Source organism: Lathamus discolor, chromosome 21 (genome assembly GCF_037157495.1).
Source record: "Lathamus discolor isolate bLatDis1 chromosome 21, bLatDis1.hap1, whole genome shotgun sequence".
NCBI classification, from domain to species: Eukaryota; Metazoa; Chordata; class Aves; order Psittaciformes; family Psittacidae; genus Lathamus; species Lathamus discolor.
Genome location: NC_088904.1, coordinates 823,242 through 845,785, shown reverse-complemented (window position 1 = coordinate 845,785; position 22,544 = coordinate 823,242). Strand labels below are relative to the sequence as shown.

At 52.3% G+C, this 22,544-nt stretch overlaps 1 protein-coding gene across 7 annotated transcripts in view; it reads left to right on the top strand.

Annotated features, from left to right (window-relative positions):
* The window catches only part of PTPRS (protein tyrosine phosphatase receptor type S), a 122,938-nt gene that overhangs the window by 76,462 nt on the left and 23,932 nt on the right, over nucleotides 1-22,544 (top strand). For 4 of the 7 annotated variants that reach the window (XM_065699945.1, XM_065699944.1, XM_065699942.1 and 1 more), the window contains 12 exons: nucleotides 1,057-1,326; nucleotides 3,519-4,100; nucleotides 4,990-5,123; nucleotides 5,277-5,421; nucleotides 11,230-11,535; nucleotides 12,889-13,082; nucleotides 15,284-15,401; nucleotides 18,830-19,420; nucleotides 20,094-20,191; nucleotides 20,623-20,876; nucleotides 21,267-21,360; nucleotides 21,544-21,759. In XM_065699945.1, coding sequence (XP_065556017.1) covers nucleotides 1,057-1,326; nucleotides 3,519-4,100; nucleotides 4,990-5,123; nucleotides 5,277-5,421; nucleotides 11,230-11,535; nucleotides 12,889-13,082; nucleotides 15,284-15,401; nucleotides 18,830-19,420; nucleotides 20,094-20,191; nucleotides 20,623-20,876; nucleotides 21,267-21,360; nucleotides 21,544-21,759 — 3,002 coding nt within the window. Of the gene's footprint in view, nucleotides 1-1,056; nucleotides 1,327-3,518; nucleotides 4,101-4,989; nucleotides 5,124-5,276; nucleotides 5,422-11,229; nucleotides 11,536-12,888; nucleotides 13,083-13,524; nucleotides 13,552-15,283; nucleotides 15,402-18,829; nucleotides 19,421-20,093; nucleotides 20,192-20,622; nucleotides 20,877-21,266; nucleotides 21,361-21,543; nucleotides 21,760-22,544 lie in introns of all 7 variants that reach the window. The other 3 variants (XM_065699943.1, XM_065699939.1, XM_065699938.1) reach the window with 1 other exon arrangement.

The following is a 22,544-nucleotide window of genomic DNA, read 5'->3' as shown; positions in this document are numbered from 1 at the left end:
CTTTCTCTCTTTTTCTCTCTCTCTTTTTTACCTATTTTGCATGATGTTTGTGACTCTGAGAGCTGCATCTATCGATGGAACCGTGTCAGATCTTAAAGAGGCTTCGTTAGGGTTTCTATACCCGAAAACCACAAAAATTTCATTAGAGTTTCTCATCTTTTCCACTTCCCTCTCGCTCCAGGGGGGGCTGCTCCCCCTGGGCGGTTCTCACACGCAGACACCGACTAAATTCTGTCCCGCTCCGGGGACTCCCTCTCCTCCCTTTTAAACGTTTTTGCCTCTTCGCTTTCCAAGTGGTGCCCCTCTGGCATTCGGGGATGTGAAAATTCTCTCTTTGTTGAATTCTCCGAGTCCAACAAGGCAAAAAAACCCCCTTGAGAAGTTTCCATCTCCATCCCAACCTTCTCCTCGCCACCACCCCGCCTCTGCAGCATCCCTCGGGCAGAGCAGCCGGTGGGAGAGGAGGCGCCTGGACCACTCCAGGCCGCGGTGGTGGAGCCGTTTTGATGCGGGAGAAGGAGATGTGGGAGTCAGACTCCACTGGAGAAGGGGAGGAGCAGGTTTCCTGGGGTGCGGAGCGGGGAGCTGGGGGCCCCAGCGCTCTCGAGGAGATTCTCATCGCTCGCCAAGCCAGCTCTTGCCAGTAAAGATGAGAAATTGCTAATAAATTTTTGTGTATTTATCTGTGCTGTGATGGGTCTAATCTTGATCAATGGAACCCTGTTGCTATGAAATACCGCTTTTATGTCTCTATTCTATATATTGTTTGTGAAGTAAGAATTTATTTGAAGTTTCATTTCGTTGGCTTTTGGTTTTTTGTTTTTTTCATTTATTTGTTCTTTTCGTTTTGGTTTTGAATGAAGGAAGAAAAGAAACGATGACAAACCCCATCTATATTTAAATTCTCTTTTGCTCTTTTTTCTTTTTTCTCCCTTCTTTTCTTTTCCTTTTCCTTTATTTTTTTGTTTTCCTTTTCTTTTCCTTTTCTTTTGTTTTTCATTTTGCTTTGCTTTTTCCCTTTTGTTTTTGTGTTACCTCTGTGCGTCTCGTCCGCAGTTCGCCGGGTGGCCCCTCGCTTCTCCATCTTACCCGTGAGCCACGAAATCATGCCCGGGGGCAACGTCAACATCACCTGCGTGGCCGTGGGTTCGCCCATGCCATACGTCAAGTGGATGCAGGGAGCCGAGGACCTCACGCCTGAAGATGACATGCCCGTGGGCCGTAATGTCTTGGAGCTCACGGATGTCAAGGACTCAGCCAACTACACGTGTGTGGCCATGTCCAGTCTGGGAGTCATAGAAGCCGTTGCTCAGATCACGGTGAAATGTAAGGGAGTGTGAGCACGCCTGCGTGAGCGAGTGCGTGGGTTCCCTGCTCGCATGGGAGCTGTGCACACGTGTAGGGATGTGCAGAGCACACGTGGGGTGCACGGCAGTACCCGAGCAACCGTGGGCACGTGTTGTGTTCGTGCATGTGAGCATGAGTAGGTGAGCTCAGTCGTGCCTGTCAGCCTTCACGGTGCATGGGTGGGACTGCCCCTGTCTGACTGGTACCTGTTTCCGCTTGTGCCTGTGCCTTCTGATGTGTGTATGAGGAGCGTGGGGACGCAGGTAAGCATGTAAAAAGGTGGTCGTGCATGGGAGAAGGGGCAGCGTGGCTGTGTGGGCATGGGGGTGCCTGACTGCATGTGTGTAAGCCCGTGTTGTTAGCAGCCTGTATGTACATGCGTAGGTGTGTGAGCATGAGCAGGAAGACAAACTTGGGCACCGCAAGTACCATGTGCTGGGATCTGTGCATGTGTCTTTGGGGATCCCACGCACAAAGAAACCCACAGCGAAGGGGAAGCTGGTGGCTTGAGATCTGGCCTCGCTTTAGGACCACTGGGCTGTTCGTTGTGAAGAAAAGTGGGATTCAGACCCCTGCATGCTTGTTTCTGTGCTGGGCTATGAGGCTTGCTGGGCAGTTTGCAAGGAGCCTTGGGTGCCTTGGAGCCTGCATGCCATCCTGTTCCAAGGTTAGAGATTCGGCCAAGGCTCTGAGGATCTCTGGCACGTGTACCCTTACAGTAGAGCCTAATTCCAGCGTCTTAGTGGCCGCTGTTGCCTCAGCAAGAGGGGGAATAACCCCAGCTTCCAGCTAGCAATTCCCAAGAGGAGCACGGGTGCAATCTTCAATCTATTCTGTCCTCAGCAGGGGAGTATTAAAACCCAAGCGGGATGCCCCTGTGGTTGGGTGAGTGTAGAGCTCTTTGTATGAGCTGGTGTCTGCTCTGAGTGATGGCATTGCCCACGAGGGATCTGGGGAGAAAAGGGGGTGGGAAAGGATTGGGGGGGGTGTGGGGGAGAGGAGGAAAAATACTTTGGAGAAGGGGAGGGATGAAGAAAACCGATCCGGTTGTGTCAGTGCATCAGACTGAGGAAGGTCTGACAACAGAAATGAGTAGGGACAAGAGGATCTTGACGTGACGCTTCCTGAGCTTTTGCACAGGGAGTGGGCTCATGTGCTAGCAGAAGGATGCCTGGGGCTGGACTGAGGTGCTCTTTATTTTCCTGAGTATTTTCTTCCTTCTCCTTTTTCCCTGTCTTACCATATCAATTCAGGAAGCTGCTGCGTAAGATACATTGCTTCTGCTTCTATTCTGTCTCCTCAGATGAGGAATCTTGCCCTGCTGGTACCTTCTGCCTTTTGTCATTTTATTGCTGTTCTATTCCCCCTTCTGGTCCTGCATGTAAGCATCCGCAGTCTTTCCGAGGCAGAGGATGAAAGGAGAAATTAGAGCTTTAGAGGTGCTCAGGTCTAGAGAAGATGAGGTTGGAAAGGGTCTAAAATGTGGAGTAAAGCACGTAAAGCTTCCTGCTGAGTGTCTGACATAGTGCGTGCGATCTCCAGTGAGCTCAGTCACAGAATCATGGAGTGGTTTGGGTTGGAAGGGACCTTAAAGCTCCTCCAGCTCCAACCCCTGCCCCAAGCAGGGACACCTTCCACTGGAGCAGCTTGCTCCAAGCCCCATCCAGCCTGGCCTTAACTTCCTTAAACAAAGCCAAAGGTGATGTTCTGGATGAGGGGCAGGGAGGATGAGTATTAACACATGCTTGTGGCTTGAGAGGAAGCACTCCAAGTTCTTTGGTTCTGGAGAGCACATCCTCACCCTCCCACTGCCCACACGCTCAACCTGGAGCATCGGCAGAGCCAGCGCCTGTCGGAAGATCCGATTATGTGCTCGGAAGGAGCTCCAGGAAAACTGCTTTTCCTTAGTGCCACGTGAGCTGGCGGATGCGCAGCTGAAGCCTGTGCTAATGATTCCAGATGTTTAGCTGAACACTTCCCTTTTGATGGAGCAGTTTAAGGAGGATAATAGAGTGGATAACTAGGTTCATAATACTTCAGCAGCACTTTACTGAGCTGCCGCGCTGGGATTGGTGCTGTGCCTCTGGCTCCTACAGCCATAACCAGCCCAATTAGGCACCATTTCAGCTGCTGTGGGGTTTATTTAAATGTCTGTTCTTCCTGATTCTCAGCACTCCCCAAGGCTCCTGGGACGCCCATGGTGACAGAGACAACAGCAACAAGTATCACCATCACCTGGGACTCTGGAAACCCAGACCCCGTGTCCTACTATGTCATTGAGTACAAGTCTAAAAGCCAGGATGGACCATATCAGATCAAAGAAGACATCACCACCACGCGCTACAGTATTGGGGGGCTCAGCCCCAACTCTGAGTACGAGATCTGGGTCTCTGCAGTCAACAGCATCGGGCAGGGGCCTCCCAGCGAGTCCGTGGTCACTCGCACTGGGGAACAAGCTCCTGCCAGTGCCCCCCGTAACGTGCAGGGCCGAATGCTGAGCAGCACCACCATGATCATCCAGTGGGAAGAACCAGTGGAGCCCAACGGGCAGATCCGTGGCTATCGTGTGTATTACACCATGGAGCCTGATCAACCCGTCAGCAACTGGCAGAAGCACAACGTGGACGACAGCCTCCTGACCACGGTGGGCAGCCTGCTTGAGGATGAAACCTACACAGTGCGGGTCCTGGCCTTCACCTCCGTGGGAGATGGGCCTCTTTCCGACCCCATCCAGGTTAAGACACAGCAAGGAGGTGAGCACCTGGGTCGCTGTGTGGGATGCACTGGGCTACAGAGGGGAGCAGTGTTGTCTATAGCATTGGCTGGCTGTGGCTGCTGTGTCACTAGAGCTCTTCTTTCTTTATTGATTCCATTTTGCTAAGCCAGAAGTAACCTCTTGGGAGGAAGCTGAGTCCAGTAGCTGAATCCAGAGAGCCTGGTGCATGGTTTCTGACCTGGCTGTTGGTTACATGGGTGGGGGAAGCAGTTCTGCCAAGAGAATCCGTTTCTGCTGTGCCATGTTTCAGAGATGCATCTTATTGCTTCCAGTTTCTAAATGGCTTTAACAGACCTAAAAGCACTGCCCAGGCAGTGGTGAAGCTTGTATCTTCCTAAAGTTTCTTCTGCCCAGAAGCTGTGTTCTCAGAGATGAGCTGGGAACCCCTTTATGCCTTTCTCATAATAGGGAGCAAAACAGAGCCTGAATTGTCACAGCAGATGTGTTGAGCTGAGAAGAAGAGATGTTTTGTCATAGGCTGTCACCCAGCGTGCTTTTGGGGGTTCTGCTGATGGTGTGGGGTTCTGCTGAGAAACCCCCGTGTCCTCAATGGGCTTCCCACCTCCAGAACCTTTTAATACTGGGATTAATGGGAAAAGCAGTATTCTGCACTGCCAGGATAGAGGCATATGATCCAGTAGGACTCTTCCATCTCCAGCAGCTCTGGATAAGCTCGAGTCCTGCAGTGGGGCTTAACCCTCCATTGCTTTAAAGGAAGGGCCTGCCCCGCTGCCATGTGGCATCTTGCTGCTGACATGCTCTTCACACACAGGCTTTGATGAGCACAGGGTAGGAATCTTCCTCTTAGTTAATGTGGTTTCTCCGGTCTTGCCTCCTCTGCCCCATCGTCTCCTTGGCTGTGTCAGTTCCTGGGCAGCCGATGAACTTCCGAGCAGAAGCCAAGACAGAAACGAGCATCGTGTTGTCGTGGAGCCCTCCCCGCCAGGAGATCATAGTGAAGTACGAGCTGCTCTATAAGGAAGGAGACCACGGCAGGGAGGTGAGTCTGGAGGGGAGCAGCGCAGAGGGTTGAGGGGCCCACGGAGCATCCTGGTCCTCTGTTCCCCAGCAGGGCCGGTGCCTCGGGGCAGGGTTTGCCTCTGCTCCCTTTTTGTTTGGTTTTATTTTTCTCTTCCCCCCTCGCCCATCCCAGGTGCAGAAGAACTTCGAGCCAGCGACCTCCTTCACTGTGGAAGGCCTGAAGCCCAACACTGAGTATGTCTTCCGCCTGGCCGCCCGCTCAGCTCTGGGCCTGGGGGCCTTCACCCCGGAGGTCAGAGAGCGCACCTTGCAGTCTAGTAGGTGTCTCTCCTTTTCCCACCCTTCTCTGAGGGGAAGACAGTCAGGGAGCCATTGATGGTGGGCACAGGGGTACGGAGCTGTGGGGCGGACGTGCGCGCTGCGGCGGCGGTTCACACCTCCAGGAACCTTGGGGACCCTCTCCCTTTGCTGCCCCAGAGAGCTGAGGTGTGAAGGAGGAGCGGAGCTGGTGCATGCTTTCTGGGGGTGATGGGAGGCCAGATAGCACCATCCGCTTGGAAGGGTGGGGAGCAGCGAGGAGCGCGTTGATGGGCTGCGCTGGCCCGTGGTGCTGAGCATGCTCAGGGAGGACATCACCCAGCATCATGCAGCAGCTTGCCTGTCCCTGCACCAGCAGCAGGCTGGCTGGAAGGGGGGCACAAGCAATGGAGCAGGGAGATGGTGGGGGAATCGGGAGGAAGAGGAGAAGGGAAGGTGATTCATCACAAGTCCAACGTTTTTACCAGCCTTTGGGAAAGAGGTCCTCATGCTCTTTTCCATGAGTTTGTAGCCGCAGGGAGGAAGGCAGCAAGCCTGGAATGGCTTGGGAATGATCCCATTTGGGCTCTGGCAGAGCAGGGAAGAGGAGTCAGGTGGAGGCTTGGAGGGGAGCGGCTGTTAGTGACACCAGGATGGAGTGTATGCAACCAAAACGTGCTGGTTTTAGTTTAATGGATTGTCTCCCTTCGCTGTTGCCCCGGGGACAATAACCCTGGATGGCAATATTTCAACCTGGGCTTTTCACAGATCTTTGCTTTTAAACGAGGTGTTTTTTTCACTGCATGAGTGGCTGTGGCAGCTGTTCTTTGTGTTTTCTGTCTCCTCTCATCTCTACTAAATCACTCCGCTGCAGTTTGGAGTAGCCGGGAGCAGAACTAACTCAGAAATGGCTCTGGTCACCAGTGTGAGGAGAGCGGGCGCCTGCCCCCATCTCTCAGAGTCCTTAACAAGGGGGAGCAGCGTCTCTCTGGTTTAACTGTCACGTCCTCCTCTCCCCTGTCTCTCTCCTCTTTCTCTCCCCCCAGGAGTGGGAGGAAAGGGGAGCCTGTTTCTGCATAGACACAGTTCCTTACTGGTGCTTTCTCAGGCCTCCACTCCATTCAAAGAGATTTTATTTCCTTCTTTCCTTCAAATGTCCCCCTCCCCTTTTCTTTCCTTTCCTTTCTCCTTACTCTGTGTATTGAAAGAAAATCCTTTCCTGACTCTGCTGCACATCTGCTGGTTCTGGTTCCAGGGTGTTACTTTTCAGAGGGAGCATCACTGTGGGGTGGGGGAAAATGAACTGAAAGGACCTGAAAAAGAAGTGTCAAACGCTCTGCTTCTGTTTTCCAAGAGGTTTTCCTCCTTGAGATTCACGGGAGATGGGAGGAAGAAGAGGGTTTGGGATTTGTGCTTTCTGGTTTGATAAAAACAGGCTGGAAGAGGGGGGTGGGAGCTGATGGCAGGGGCTTAGTGACCCTGCAGGTGCACCCTGAAGGGTGAAGAGAAGAGGGTCTGGGAAAGGAAAAGGCTTTGGGGCTTTTCCTAACTTGACGCATGCCCAGGTTGAGGCCGGGTTTGTTTCTTTGAGCTCAGCTTTCATAGGGGTAGTTTCAGTGCCTGAAGGCTCTCGGGAACATGAGCTGGGAGCTGGCAGTGTCCTGGAACACAGTGAAACATTTTTTCCTGGCTGGCTGTTGGAGGAACGAGTCAATTCTCCCTGGTCCGGGCGACATCCTGCGGCTCACAGACCTTCGGGCTCGGGACAGGCTTTTGTGTCTTCCTCTGCAGCTCCTTTTCTGTTCAGCTCCTCCTTGGCCTGCTCCTTGGCTCTCCTTTCTCTTCTCTTCTGCTGTCTGCTTGCCTGCCTGCATGCTCTCGCAGCCCGATGACACCGGCTCCCTGCTCTGTCTGTCTCTTGCTGGGCGGTTTCACACCACGATGGCATCTTGTCTGCAGCAGCAAAGCCTCCTCTGTCCTCCTGCAGCCTGCCCAGGCTCTCCGTGCTCTGCCCCTCCGAGCTGAGCTGCATGTGCCTGCATGCCGCAGCCCTCCCTGCATCGCACACCTTTCTGCACACCCCCTTCCACCTCCCTCTGTCAGGGTGGCTCCTCCTGAGCATCATAACCCAAGTAAAATCCATTAAACTAAAGGTAAAGTATCTTTTTCTTCTTGAAGTAGCTGGGTTTTAACTCTTCAAGTACCAGAGACGTAGCTTGTAAAACTGAACAGAATCTCCTGGCTGGAAGGAGCAGGTTTGCCCTCTCTGACCATCCATGACCTTCCCAGGGCTCCTTGGCAACTCTCCTACTGGGAAATGTCAGAGTGCAAAGCATGCATCACCAGACAGGGGTGGCAGGGTGGGTGCTGTGAGGCTGCATGTGCAGGCGTAGAGGAGCAACGGGGGCTTTCTTACCCTCTGTTCCTTCCTAAGAAAGGAAGTTTCCCCCACCCATTAGCTCTGCTCTCCTTCCCTTCCCCCTTCCTCACAGTAGATGAAGTGAACAAAACTTATACAAAGTCTATGGTACCTAAAGGGTTAAAAAACATTGTATTGTACAAGGTCAGTAAGGGTCATTCTTGTGGCTTGGACAGTCAACTTTAAAGCATGTAAAAGATGCAGCTCAGGTGAGTACTGGCTGGTCTCAAGCGGATTCACAAATACAGTCCACCCTGTCGCTGCAGGCTCACCCCCACGTGCGTGGATCTGCACACACTCGTGTCCTGGAGCCCATGGGAGGGTGGGAAGGGGTTCCCAACGAGCTGTCTGCCTCCTGAAAACAGAGGCCAGCAGACAAAGATGCTCATCTCCTGGCTGGGGGGCTCTCACCTATGCTGTGCCTCCCTCGCCAGCAAAGGGGCTTGTTGCAGAGCTGAGCTCGCAGCCTCTGGTTTGGGCTGCGATGCTTCGCCTCCTGCACACAGCTCCCACCATCTCAGTGCTGTCCCCACGCACATGCACGTCTCCAGGGTCACGCAGGTTGGGCTGGATTGTGAAGGAAACTCACAGTGCCATGAACTTCCCCAGATGGGTCTCCAGGATGGCCGGCCAGCACTTGGCGGCTGTTCTCATCCAGGTGCTGTAGTCGATCAGAGCGATGGGGAGAGGGTCCGGGGGGGATCTGGGCCTTCTCCCCCATCACCCACCCCCCCCACCCTGCATTTTGACCAGAGAAGGTGCAAAGCATCCCCAAAGAAGGCCTCGCTCCAGGGCCTCTCGGTAGGTCCCTGTGCTGGAGCGTAGAGGGTGAGTGAGCAAGCGAGAGCGTGGCCACGCCAGTGCAAACCCAGAACCCAGGTGCCCGCAGGAGCTCCGGCTCTGCTCGCTGGGGCTTTCATAATGAGTATCAGGATGGAAAGGGTAGGTCAGGTCAGACCCGCTCTGCCGTGGGTTTCTCAGCCATGGTGGCTTTGGCTAAGCAGGAAAGGTGGCTTTTAATGCTGCCAGCCACCGAGGGGGTTAAACAAGAAGCAAACAGCATCCTGGCGGGTGCTGGAAGAGGGTTGAGTCTTTTCCTCCATACCCTGAAAGAGATTGAAGTTGCTTCAGGGGTGTGGGAAGGAGCAGTGCGCCTCCAGTCTGGAGGTGCAATCACAGCAGATGGAGAGGGGGAAGGAAATCCATCCTTGGGACTCTGCCACCCTGCTCTCTGGTCTCCTTAGCAGGTAGCTTAGCAAAGGAGAGGAGATTGGGGGCCAGAACTGCCCTTGCTGCCGTCGCTCAGGCTCTGCTCACCCCGGGGAGCCAGCAGTGGGGCAGGATGGCATTTGCAAAGCCAGTCACATGCAGAAACCCACCAGGAGCTTGGTCTGGCCTCGTAGCTCAGTTGCTCTTATTCTCTCGTAAGAAAGTCTTATAAGTTAGCAGTTGAAGCGTGGAAGGTAGGTAAAGACTGGGAATGTTCTGGAAGGAGTCACTTTTTGTACCAGCATTATTTTGTTGTTATGATTTCCTTTCTGATGTTTGGTTTCTTTTGTTTTTTTCAAATTGCTGGATTTCTGTTTTATTTTCCAGTTTGTTCCTTTTGGTTTTGTTTGTTTGACACATTCTGTGTTACTTTGCGTGGCTAGCCAGGGCTGGGGTCAGCACCCTCTGCAGGGGCTTTCCTGAGGATAGGGCATCCATTCTGCCGTTCAAGCCAGCAATAAAACGTGAAATTAGGAGGATAACACCCAAAATGTCCTGCTGGACGGGGTGCTCAGCACCACAGGAAAGAACTGCCCAGCACACGGCTGTCGCTCCAGTGCAAACTGGGCAATGTGGGACTTGATTTAGCTGAGTCCTCAAAGCAAGCTGGGCCCAAACATCTGTTTGTGACTCAGGGATGGGACTAAGAGACTGGGAAAATCAGCCCTCAGTAAAAGAGCTTTTTGTTGATGAGCAAGCAACAGAGAAGTGAGAAATGGTGACCAGCATTTATCTACTGCCGTGCTGCTTGCAGGTGATGCTTTAGGGGCTTGTAAGGACGCCCCAGTTTCTGGCAGTGTCTGCAGAGAGTTAAAAGTGATTTATTGCAGTTTGACTGCATTGGCTGAGATTGGATTTGCAGATTTGCCTTGAACAATACATCACTCTCTCTGCTTACCTGATGGATTGCAATTAGTGATTATTGAAAGAGCCTGGTCCAAGATCTCCTCAAGTGCCCCGGTTGGGGTACAGAAGTGTCAGACTCAGTCCAGGCTTTGCCAAGGTCTCAGACCTGTGGTATCTCTCCCAGCAAAGCCGTGTTCCTGCAGCTCTCCCTAGCAGCACCTCAAGGCAGGGCCGTGCCATGGCAGTGTGTGCCCCAGCACGTAGCGTCTGACGGAGCCGGTGTCGGCGTCCTGCTTCCTACTGAGCAGAGCGTGCTAAAATTACCTTCTGCAGCTCAGGAACACCAAAGTGAGCAGCCCTGCGCTCTGAAGCTGGGCTTTGCACCTTCCCCATCGCCTGAAAACCAGCCCTTAGACAGTTGTCTGCTGCCACCCGGAGAAATGGAGCGTGTAGGGTCACACTTCCAAAGGTGTCCTCCTGGGATGCTCAGAAACACCCTGGTGGGGTTCAGGCAGTGAGTGCAGCAGGGGCTGGACCTGCTGCTGCTTGTGGGCACCCCACTGGGTACCCGAACACCTCCACATCCCCCTGCCTTGCTCCTTTGCAAGTCTCTTCTCTAAAACCCTCCTGTCGAAACACGCTGTGGGCTCATTGCTTGGCAGTATCCCGGGCATTGCCACCGTGTTTCTTCCCCTCCTTCAGTCTGTGGACAGCGAATGACTCCCATCTGGAGGTTCAACCTCTTCGTTTTAAGCCTCCTGGCAAAAGATTTCCTTTTCTTACTTCCTCTCCACAGATCCCGTCAAAGAAATCCAGGATCCTAGAGACTGCAGTTTGGGAGGAAGCGCTTTCCCAGCCAGGGCAGTGCCAGACTGCGGTAGAACAGGGAGCTAAAGGAAAAGGCCTTTCTGGGGTGAAGCTGGGTGCGTGCTTTCGCAGCAGCCACCCTGGCGGGCGCAGCAGGCCCCCTCTTGGCTAGCCCACGCGCTGCTTTAGTCCTTTGCTTTGTATCATTTCCGTTCCGATGCCCCATTTGATTTCCGTTGGCTTTTTGGTTTTACCTTTTCATTTAAACAACAACCCAAAAACAAAAGACAACAACAAAAAGCTCTTCTCTTTTAATTTTATCTTCCTAAACCAAATTTTTGTACGTTTTATTTTAGATTTTTTTGTTACCATTTTCCTTTTTTTTTTTTCTTTTATCTTTCCCATCTTTTGTTTGTTGTTTTTTTCCCCTCCCCCCCCTCCCTTTTCCTTCTTCCCTTTCCCCTTCCTGAATTTTCCCCCCTCATAGAACCGTCTGCCCCCCCTCAAGATGTAAAATGTGTCAGCACCAGATCCACCGCCATTCTGGTAAGTTGGCGGCCGCCTCCGGCCGAAAGCCAAAACGGAGTCCTGGCTGGATACAGCGTCTACTATCGAGCGCTGGACTCGGAGGACACGGAGCTTAAGGAGGTGAATGATATCCCCCCAACCACCAGTCAGATCCTACTGGAATCCCTGGAGAAGTGGACAGAGTATCGCATCACTGTCGTGGCTCATACGGAGGTGGGGCCGGGCCCGGAGAGCTCGCCGGTTATCGTCCGGACAGATGAAGATGGTAATTGCGCTTCTTCTGGTTTTCTCCTGAGTTCCCTTGGGGAATACGTGTCCTTGGAATGGGCTTTTCGCACGCCAGGGAGGACACATCGAGGCCCTGCTCGTGGCCTGTGTGGTGCAAGAGCAAAGCCTGAAAGGGGCTTCAAAGAGCCTCCGGTCCGAGACGTGCAGCATCCTTTGCTGCCGTCTCCCCCTCTGAGAATTGGGGTCCCTAGAGTTGTCCTTCCCTGCTTTAGGGTTTTGGCTTCATGGGGGTTCTTTAGTCTCAAGCTTCTGACCCATTACTGCACCACTTGTCCTGGAAGGATGCTCTTAGTGAGCAAGGAGGCAGCAAGGAAATGAAATCAGAGGAGATGGTCACTGCCAGAAAGCGTTTTAACGTATTAAGAGTTCTTCCCACACATTCCTTGTTCCCAGCTCCTCCTTAAGTCCAAGTTCTGGGTAGTGGTAAAAAGGCAGAAGCTCTGTTCGAGTTTCCAAAGCACTTCAGTGACAAGCAGTTGAGACTCCAGTTCCGTGGCCCAGCTCGGGGACCTTAGCACAAACAGGAACAATGAGACCTGAATTGTCCTGGTATTTCTCCAGTAAAATAAAACCAGAAGGAAATGGGACTGTGTTCATGAAACACCCTCAGTGTGAGGGGGGCACAGGGCCTTCAAGGAGTATTTGCCAGGTAAATTACAGAGGGAAATTCCCCATTTCCACCATCCCAAATAAGAAGTGTAAAAAAAGGCAGGAAGTTCGCCCCAGTGTGGGTCCTGTTTCCTAGACCATCTGCCCACATCCAATGGATAGAACACCTTGCTCAGAGGAAGCGTGGCTTTCTTGCAGGTGAAGCTGCCCTGCCCTGCCCTGTATTATTAATAGTAATATTATTATTATTTATAATAGTAACATTTGTGAAAACCAGCCCAGATTCCATCCAACACATCTCTTGTTTCCTGTTCCCAGTTTATGCAGCAGCCTGACCACCAACCCCCTGCCCTGCCTGCGAGCCAAGGGCAAGCCCCTCTCCCCATCCTCTCCACCCTCGTATCCCACAGGCAGGACCAGAACTTTCCTGGCTCGTTAGAAATGGCCTTTGCCCTCAGGTTGCCATCTGGAACTAGGTGGTATTTTCCATCTGAGGACAAAGGAGCCTGTAGGAGAATGGGCTGTGGGATGGATCTGTTTCCATGCACGTAGATTACATCCCTCAGAACTACTTCCCTGTTGCACTGAATAAAGGCCGGTGATGGGTGAGGGCTGTCTCTTTTAAGCCTCCCCCTCCGCTCAGGCTGTCCCAGAGGTGAAGTGACAAGCTCCAGATTGCAACCCCCAAGTGACTCTTGCCCCTTTCTTGCCTCGCTCGCAGTGCCCAGCGCGCCGCCTCGGAAGGTGGAGGTGGAGGTGCTGAACTCCACCGCGATCCAAGTGTTCTGGCGCTCCCCAGTCCAGAACCGCCAGCACGGCCAGATCCGCGGCTACCAGGTCCACTACGTGCGCATGGAGAACGGAGAGGCCCGGGGGCTGCCCCAGATCAAGGACGTCATGCTGGCTGATGCCCAGGTAAGGGCTCACCTCCTGCTCTCCTCTCCTCTTGTGGCAGGTTTGGGGCGGGGTGGGGGGTGCTCCAGCCACCTTGTCTCATCCCAAGCAACAGTGATGCTGGACAAAGCAGATGAGTGTATCTATGACAAGGTGTATGTTGTCTTTCTGCAGTTCTGCAGACTCAGGCAATAGCTATTGTGGAAGAGGGTGAACTGCTGTCCCAGCACTGAGCTAAATACAAGCATCCTCCCTGTGTCTAGGAAGTCTTTTAGGGCAGGCAAAGGCCACAGTGGAATCTACTAATTTCTCCCACTCTACTTCTTCCTTCATGCTGGCCTGGTAACACCTGACCTTGTGTGGCTGCTTGCTCAGGGACTCCTTCCTCATGCTGTGTCTCTGTCTTTCCCTTCTTTCCCCTCTTGTATTCTCATGTGCAAAACCTCTCTTGTTCTCTGCCCAGTGGGAAACAGATGACACTGCTGAATACGTAAGTAAAAAAGTACAAATCCTCCCATCCTGGTTCTGTCCCTTCCCTCTCCCATTTCCTGTTGTGATGTGATATTTTCCTTTTTCCTTTATTTTTTGTTTGCAGTGCCAATGTGCCTGTTTTAAAGCCTGCTCTTGGTGTTCCCATGCATTGTCCCCACCCTGCCCACTTTGCTCTGCAGCCCCGTGTGATGGTGTAGTTTGTCAGCATGCAGCAATGCTGCAGGGTTTTCCTCTCAGCTCTGAAGGAGAGATGAGTCTGCTGCTCCTCCTCTGTGATTCATGGGCAAGCAGATGGGACATGGGATTTGGGACTACTCAGACGTATGCTTCGAGATGGGCAGGTCTGCAAGCACTTCTGTGTTGTGTCTGAAAAACATAGGCTGAAAAGCACTGGAAATTCAAAGCCTCACAAGTCCTGAGCTATCAGGGCAGGAACAAGCGCTTTGTGCCCTTCAAGGGACAAGATTCTTAGATGCTTGTTGATACAAAGCACTAAATCACGATTGATGCTTTAACCTTTTCAGTAGCCCTTAAAATCAGCTTGGCTCTTTGGCATTTGGCATTACTTCTGCTAAAATGCTAAATGTTTTCTCTGATCTTACAAAGCAGGAGGAGAAAGCATTTCCCTCCTGGAATGGCAGGATCCCAAGATAATGCACTACTGGATTGATTGCATTCGCGTCTCTTTTGTGACAAAAAGTGAGGGGCCTCTCTTTTGCAGATGGAGAAACTGAGTCATGTGAAAGGCAAAGCCTCGTGCCTGAAACCTTAATAAAACTTGGTGCGAGTGTGAAAGCAGAACAGGTTTCTGGACTTCTAGACTGGCTTCCAGGCTTGTTGCTCAAAAGCTCCTGTTCTGGAGTTCTGCTGTTCCACTCCCTGCTCAGCTTCGGGGGCAATACAGGACCAGCAAATTCTTCCCAAGTGCTGCCCTGAGATTTAATATTGGAAGCACAAAGGGGCAGTGGGGGGGGTAATGAGAAAGGAAGGCTGTAAAACGTGCACCACGTTCCCATCTCCCTCCTTTGCAGGGCCTTGGAGAAAACCCTGCTGCATAGGCTCTCATCCTGTTTGATTTAGCACGGGTATTCCTTTCACAACACAGCCCTTGGAAGGGCTGAGTGCGTGATGGGGACGGGCTCCTCCTGAGGCCAGTCTTACAAAAGCTCTTGGAGGGAGGTGTGGTGAGGCTGATGCAGGGTGGAGGAAGGAGGGTGCTGGGGATTTAGCCCAGAGCAGAAAACGTCCCCTTGCACTTTGTGTTCGAGCAATCCCTTTAATACTATGAAGGCATTAAAAAAGTATCTCTGAGGAGAGAAGGGAAGGGGGGAAATGGCAAAGAAATGTAATCTCCCTGCAGCCACTGAGACCTCCTCTGAGACTGCCTGGTGCAGAGGAACGCTTTGAAGAGCGTTTTGATGGCTGAAGCAGTTGGAATAGGGAATGTCTGAGAGGTAGATGTGGAAGAGAACACATCGAAGCGGGGCCCTGCAGACATGCTGTGTTGACAGAGGGACTGTTTGCAGCCACGGTGTGCGTGCCTCTTGCTAAGGGAACGTGGCTCTCATCCTCCTGCCAAGTGCCACATCTACCCCAGTGTCTTGTGTTTCAGATTCAATGAACGTTCCTGCATGCTAGAAAAGGGCTGAGACTCCTGCAGGGAGGAGAGCTCTACTCGTGTGTCTGTACCTGAATATTGACATGATTTCCCTTTGGAATCTCACAAACAGGAAATGATCATTGCTGGGCTCCAGCCTGAGACTTCCTATTCCATCACTGTAGCCGCCTACACCATGAAGGGAGATGGTGCTCGCAGCAAACCAAAAGTGGTCACCACGAAGGGTGCAGGTAAGAGTCTTCCTGAACCATTGGGATTCAGCAGCTCACTAAAGCCAAGAAGCTCTTTCTCCAGACTCAGCTTCTTTCATCCCACTCCCTTCAGGAAGGGCAGACTTGCAACAACCGCCATGCTGCCCCGAAGCCAAAAGTGTTTGTAGTAATGTCATTGCTCACATGTAGCCCTCACTAAGTGACAGTGTTCTGTGCAGTGCTGCAGAAAGCCCAGACACATTCAGAAATACAACAGAGGATGAGTTCATTGCTTGTCATCTCTTGTGCTATAAATTCCAGTGCAGCAGAAATAAGGAGGTTCTGCCTGGTCTGACACTGGAGAGACTGTGAGGCTTTGATGGTTGGCACACACAGGTACCCTGGGGAGCAGGAGAGCCAGAGGTCTGCTGTCATGGTGCTGACTTGCAAGGATCTGAAAGCAGCAGGCAGACAGTTGTGCCTTACACTGCCCACTCTTCTTCTCGTATCCTGTCTGAATATACATCCCCTCTTTGTTCAGGACTAGTGGAGGGAAAAGGACTGACAGTATTGCCCTTTCGTCACTAGCATTCCTGGGGCCTGGGCTCTGCCTCCATATACCACCCAGATTCATTCCTCCCTTTGACCTATTCTTTGTGGCAAAGTGTCTGCCAGCCTGAGTACAGAGGATGTAGTGCCAAGCCAGGATGGCAGGGCTGAACCAAAGGAATGACAAAGGGCAGCAGGGTATCCCAGCTCCTCCAGACAGTTGTGCTGCAGGGAGAAAGGAGAGGTGACACACTCCATCTGTCCTCTCAGCATCTGCATTCCCACTTGTGCACTATGGGAAGGGCTTCACGTAATGGAGGAAGACTATGGTGCCTAGGTCTGGAGTTGTCCCTCGTCCAGCCCATCTTCTGTTGGACTCTGCCTATTTTGCCCATGCTCTTTCCTTTTGTTCCTGCTGTCAGAAGAATCGCTTTTCCTCTTTTCATTTCTTTCCTTTGTTATTCCCATCCCTGGCTGTTTCTTTCTTAGTTTGTGGGCGGTCATCTTCAGCCTGCCTGCAGCAGCTGCACAAGCTGACATCACCCTTGTTTCAGGAAGAACACTGCTCTGTGCCTCTGCAGGGGTTAAAGGCCTTTGGACAGCACTGCATAATTAACCTGAAACCTCTGCTCAGGCCCTGAAGGCAGCACAGACACTCTGCTGAGGGTACAGGACAGAGAGGGCTCAGGAGCCCTGGCCTGAAGCACCCAGGGCTGGAGCCGCGGCTGCCCTCCCTGCCTTTGCCTTTTCCCTGCCCTACCTCACATCTTCATCTCATTTTATGTTCTTGTGTTCAGACAAGGGAGTGGGATTTCAGTTTTTCTCTGCCCTCTTGCCTCTCCTGCCTGGAGAACAGTACACAAGAGGACAAGGTTGCTTTCCAGGACACCAGCTCTTGCAGATGTTACAGCAGGGTACATTTGGATGTCAGCATCCAGGCTCCTGTCCTCAGCCTTGTAGTGTCAATGTGCTGTCAGAGGCCTTTTCCTTCACTCCCCTTCTTCTTCCCCCTCTGGCTTTGTCCATGTTTCTTCTCATGAGCTCCCTGGTTCTCTCCTCTCATCTCCTTCTTCCCAAGGCTCTCTCCCCCTTCCACTCTTCTCTCCCAGAGCCTTTCTCTCTGCCTCCCTCCCTCATCACTCTCTCTTGTCACCCTCCCTCATCTCTCCCCATTAGGATTTGCAGTGCAGGTGATCAGTCACAGAGGGACGTTTTCTCCAGCACAGCAGCTATTACCCAAAACTCAATTTCCCCCCAACTTGAAATAGCCATTTTAAAAGAAATCTTTCAGATGGCTCTGTAACATTCTTAACTCCTTTGCAGGGTTCAGTCAATAGAGCTTCTGTGAGGAAAGATTTCTTTCTTTATCATTCAGGGCTAGGGGATGAATTTAAATACAGTAATACATCCAGTTTTCTCCTTTACTGTCCAAACCAATTGCAAAATAAAACACTTCAGCCCCCCCCCCCTTCACTTTCTTCTCTCCTTTCTTCCAAATAATATTTGTTGTGCAAATGTAGTATTTTTGAGTTCAGCTGATAATAGTAACATCTGTGATAAAACTGAGACATCAAGGTAATGGCATTGCCTTTTTCTTTGATGTCTTTCCAGACATTTCCAGGGGAGGCTCTCCCAGCACTGCTCCTTAGCCATCCTTTGGTATCCTTGCCCATGGCAGGGGGTTGGAAGTGAATGATCTTAAGATCCTTTCCAGCCCAAAGTGTTCTATGATGCTGTGATTTGTTTCAGAGACAGCCCTTCATGCCTGTGGTCAGATGTCAGTCGATGCAGCAGGCAGAGTGGTTCCCCCACTTTGTCGGGATCCCCATCCTGCCCTGCCAGCTCCTTCCTGCTCTCTTCCTTAGCCACACTACAGCTTCCCAACCTGGACTTGTGCTGCCAGAGTGGGCCAGGATCTCTCCTAACTCCATTCTCTCCCCTCCTCCTGTTCAACCAGAAGAAATGCCAAGGCAGAGAGAAGGAAATTAGATCTCTAATAGTGGAGTTGAGTGTAAATGACGCGTGAGCTGCTGGAATTAATGCTCTGGTTTCTCCAGCTTCAGGAGCCTCTGGGCCTGCACATGTCATTTAACTGTGGCTGTGGGCTCGCTTAGCAGTTGGGCAGTGCCAGGGCTCATTAGGCAGAGGCACAGTACTGCTGAGCTGCAGTATCCCCCCACGTGTAGAGGAACTAACTGACAGGTTAAGGAGGGAGCTAACTGAAAACACAGCAACTCTTGCTACCCTCTGCCTCACACAGATTTGGGGCTCTGTTTCCACTCTCTTGTGTGCTTCCTTCTTTCTGTACCACTTAGCTGGCCTCGCGCCTGCTGCTCAGGACCTGGGGCTGCCCAGCCTTCCTTTCCCATCCTTCATTACTTCACCCTCAGCTGCTCTGGACTTCCCAGCCTGAGCCAATCTGTTCCAGTCTCTTTCTGCATGAATTGTGCTGTCTAATGGAGACAGAGGGACCTTTCCATCCTGAGAAGAGGGAAGAAAAGAAATCCAGAAATGACAGTGCCTCACGTTGGCAGTGCACCTCCTTTCCGAAACTTGATAGAGACCCTCCACGTGTACCACGGATGGGCAGCAGAGCTCAGTTTGCAATGGGATACACTGAAGTACAGAGTAGAGCTGAGAACTTGCCATGATTTGCCCAGAGAAGCTGTGGCTGCCCCATCCCTGGCAGTGCTCAAGGCCAGGTTGGACACAGGGGCTTGGAGCAAGCTGCTCCAGTGGAAGGGGTCCCTGCCCGTGGCAGGGGTTGGAGCTGGAGGAGCTTTATGGTCCTTTCCAACAGAAACCAGTCTGGGATTCTATGATCTAAGGAACCTATTGCTGCAGCTTAAGAGTCTCTGCATCTCCTCGCCAGCAGCCCTGTCTTGTGTTTGACAGAAGGTGTCTCTCTTTTCTCCCAGTCCCAGGGAAGCCCATCCTGTCTGTGCACCAGACAGAGGAGAACACTCTTCTGGTCAAATGGGAGCCTCCATTGGATGCAGAAGGCCAGGTGATGGGCTACCGGCTCCAGTTTGGCCGCAAGGATGTTGATCCCTTGGCTACCTTGGAGTTCACAGCCCTGGAGGATAAGTACACTGCTCCCAGCATCCACAAAGGCGCCACGTATGTTTTCAAGCTGGCCGTGAAAAGCCGGGCTGGCTTTGGGGAGGAAGCTGTGCAGGAACTCACCACCCCTGAAGACATCCCCAAGGGTTACCCCCAAATCCTCGAGGCGAGCAACATCACTTCCATGTCGGTCCAGTTTGGCTGGCTCCCGCCCGTGCTGGCCGAGAGGAACGGAGCCATCGTCAAATACACCGTGGCCTACCGGGAAGCCGGTTCTCCCGGCAACCTGCTGGAAAAAGACCTGCCCCCCTCCCCAGAGAACTCCTACACCCTCAACGGCCTCAAACCCAACACCGCCTATGATGTTAAAATCCGGGCTCACACCAGTAAAGGCCCCGGGCCATACAGCCCCATTGTCCAGTATCGGACGTTCCAGCTGGATCAAGGTAGGATTTACCGGTTTCTTCTCCCTCTCTCCCCTTGTAACCGGGGCTGGTGCCAGGAGGCAGAGAGCTGGAGAGGTCAAGCCAGGCTCAGCCAGGCTCGTGAGTAAATGCAAAGCACTCTGGTTTCCCACTGAGTCCCTCAGCTCCTCTCTGCCTTGTGCCAGGTAAGTCCCTTTTACCACTTTCTTCTAAGTTAAGTCCGGACACCCTTCTTTCACTGGCACCTGAAGTGGGGCTCGGTCGCTGTACAGGTGGGAAGAGCATTTTCTTCAGCTTTTGCAACCAGCCAAAAGAAAACAGAACCATGACAAATCCTCAGGACGTGACCTGGGATGGGTTTCCTCACTTGAGCATGCTCAGAAAGCCAGCACCTCGTTCCTGCAGCAGCCACCCAGACCCATAAGTGTGTGGGCAAAGCCACACATCCCTCTTTCACCCCTCCCTGGGGTTAGGCATGGGGATAGGGAGCACAGGGAGATGAACCTTGGCAAAACTCAAGCAAAGTGTGGAGGAGGGTGCAAGTGCTTCCATTCCTGCAGTGGCAGCCAGACCCAGCCTGGCAGGCCCGTTTGCCAGTGCCTGACATTCTCTTCCTTCTCTTTTCTTGCTCTTCCTTCTCTCTGCTGCCTTTTCCTCTCCTTTCTCCCCTTCCTCCTCACTTTTCTCTCTGCAGTTTTACCCAAAAACTTCAAGGTGAAGATGGTCACAAAGACATCCGTCCTTCTGAGCTGGGAGTTCCCTGAGAACTACAACTCTCCCACCCCATACAAGGCAAGTGCAGTGGAGGAGGCAGAACTGTGTTTCTTCCCAGTTTCCTTGCAGTTTTGTCTGTTGGTTTGAATAAGAGATGGTAAGAGGCAGGAATTCTGGATTCAGTCAGTCACTGTTAAATCAAGGAGGTGAACGGGAAATCAGGGCTGTTGGGTCGCATTCCCACCTCTGTTACCAAATCACTGCTGCCCTAGGGAAGTTACCACAAATTCCTTCTCCCAGAGAGGTCTCAAGGCTTTGACCTGCATCTGCTTTATGCTTGGGGCCCCTGAAGTGAGCACAAGAGACAGACACCCCCCTATTCAAATCCCTCTATTCCTGTGTCTGCGCCAGCTCGGGTGCCTGGGGGAGCAAGGAGGAAGGGATTTGGTCATTCGAGCAGTCTCAGCCTTGCCCCTGGGACAACTTTGGTGCCTCTTTGCCTCCCGCAGATCCAGTACAATGGGCTGAACGTGGATGTGGATGGCCGCACCACCAAGAAGCTCATCACCAACCTGAAGCCCCGCACGTTCTACAACTTCGTCCTGATGAGCCGGGGCAATAGCATGGGTGGGCTGCAGCAGAACGTGGCGGCCTGGACCGCTGCTGACATGTTGTCCAAGAAGCCAGAGGTGACCTATAAACCTGATGCTGATGGCAACGTGGTGGTCATTCTCCCAGATGTGAAGAGCTCGGTGCCTGTCCAGTAGGTTTCTGTTAAGCTGCAGATGTGTGGGGCTGAGTTTGGGTTGCAAGGGGAGGCCACATGGGCAGTACAGGCAGGGCATTCCCTGCTTTTTTAGCCTCTTGTCTGTTGTCTTTTGGAGCCACTTCCCAGCTCTAACAGAGGATGCCAGAGAAATGCAAAGGGAGTAAATAAGGGGCTGTCATAATGGGGCTGCCGCTGAATCCAAGCTCATTCTAGGAGCAGCAGTAACAGCAGTAGCTAAATGAAAAGCAAGGGCTTGCTGGGTTGAGCCAATGGGGCTGTTTAGGCAAACCCAGCCTTCCACATCAGTCTGTGCACTCTCTTCTTCTGTGGCTTGTAGAAGGAGAGTAATTCCTTCTATTTCTTCTGATTGTTCCCATTTCTTAGGGCTTTTTACATTGTAGTGGTGCCTCTAAGGAAGTCCCGAGGAGGACAATTCCTCAACCCGTTGGGCAGCCCCGAGGAGATGGACCTGGAGGAGGTGAGTGTGGGTGAAACTGAAGGCAGCTGTGGGGAGAGAGCTCTAATGGATGGGATGGTGACCTGAGAGCCTGGGAAGGGTGGGTTTTGGGATATCTGAGTGGGATGGTTTGGCTCTTCTTCCTTCCTGCTCCCTTGATGGTGCTGAAGGCATCAGGGCTCAGTGTTCCTTTGCTTCCTGCAGCTCGTGCAGGACATTGCCAGGCTCCGCCGCCGAAGCCTGCGTCACTCCCGACAACTGGACTTCCCCAAGCCCTACATCGCTGCCCGGTTTCGCTCCCTCCCCTCCCATTTCATCCTTGGGGACATGAAGCACTACGACAACTTTGAGAACAGAGCCCTGGAGCCAGGGCAGAAATATGTCATCTTCATCCTGGCTGTGCTCCAGGAGCCCGAGGCTGTAAGTGCTGCTGCTTTCTCTCGCCCTCTCCAGGTGTCCCTCTGTGCCCACTATTGACCAGGGACCCCGGTATCCTCCTGGCATTCTCCATACCTCTCTCCCACCAGATTCCACAGCTTGAAGCTTCCTTCCTTTGTAAAGTCCTTCCTGTCCAGCTGTGCAGCTTTTGCATGTGGCTCTTGGAGCTGTTTGTGCTGGGGTCTGCATGCAGCAAATGTGCTCTCCCAAGGGGACGTGAGTTTCTGCACGGCTGCTGCATTTTGACAGTCCTCGTAAGCAGGACGTGCTCCACTTGTGGCTCCAGATTGGAGTCCAGAATGGAGAGGACTGAACTGTCAGCTCAGAACCACACTGAAGTTCAGAGTTCTCTAAGTCAAACTCCCTTCCAAGGAGTGATTTCTTGTAAAGCCTGTCCTTTTATTCCTTAGGGCAGTGCCCCTGGGCATCCTGCTTTGTGAGCAGCATGTCACACCCCCTGGGCATTCCTAAGTTCCTTGCCAAGCAAAGGGGGGAGCATTTTCTTATGGCAAATTCCATGTGCTCTCTACCACTTCAGCACCTTCAGTGGTGCTGTTTGGCTTTAGGAAAACAGCTGGGTTAATATTTACCTGCCTCCTCCCACATACACAATAGGAAGCAGTCTAATACTTTGTTGTCTTTAAATCCCCCTGTGGAGTTGTAGCAGGGAGCTATTTGAAATGAAGGGTTTTCAGAAGGGTTTTTTTTCCCCACCAAATAAATATTTAGTTGTTTATTTGATATTAAAGGATTAGGCTGACACGCTT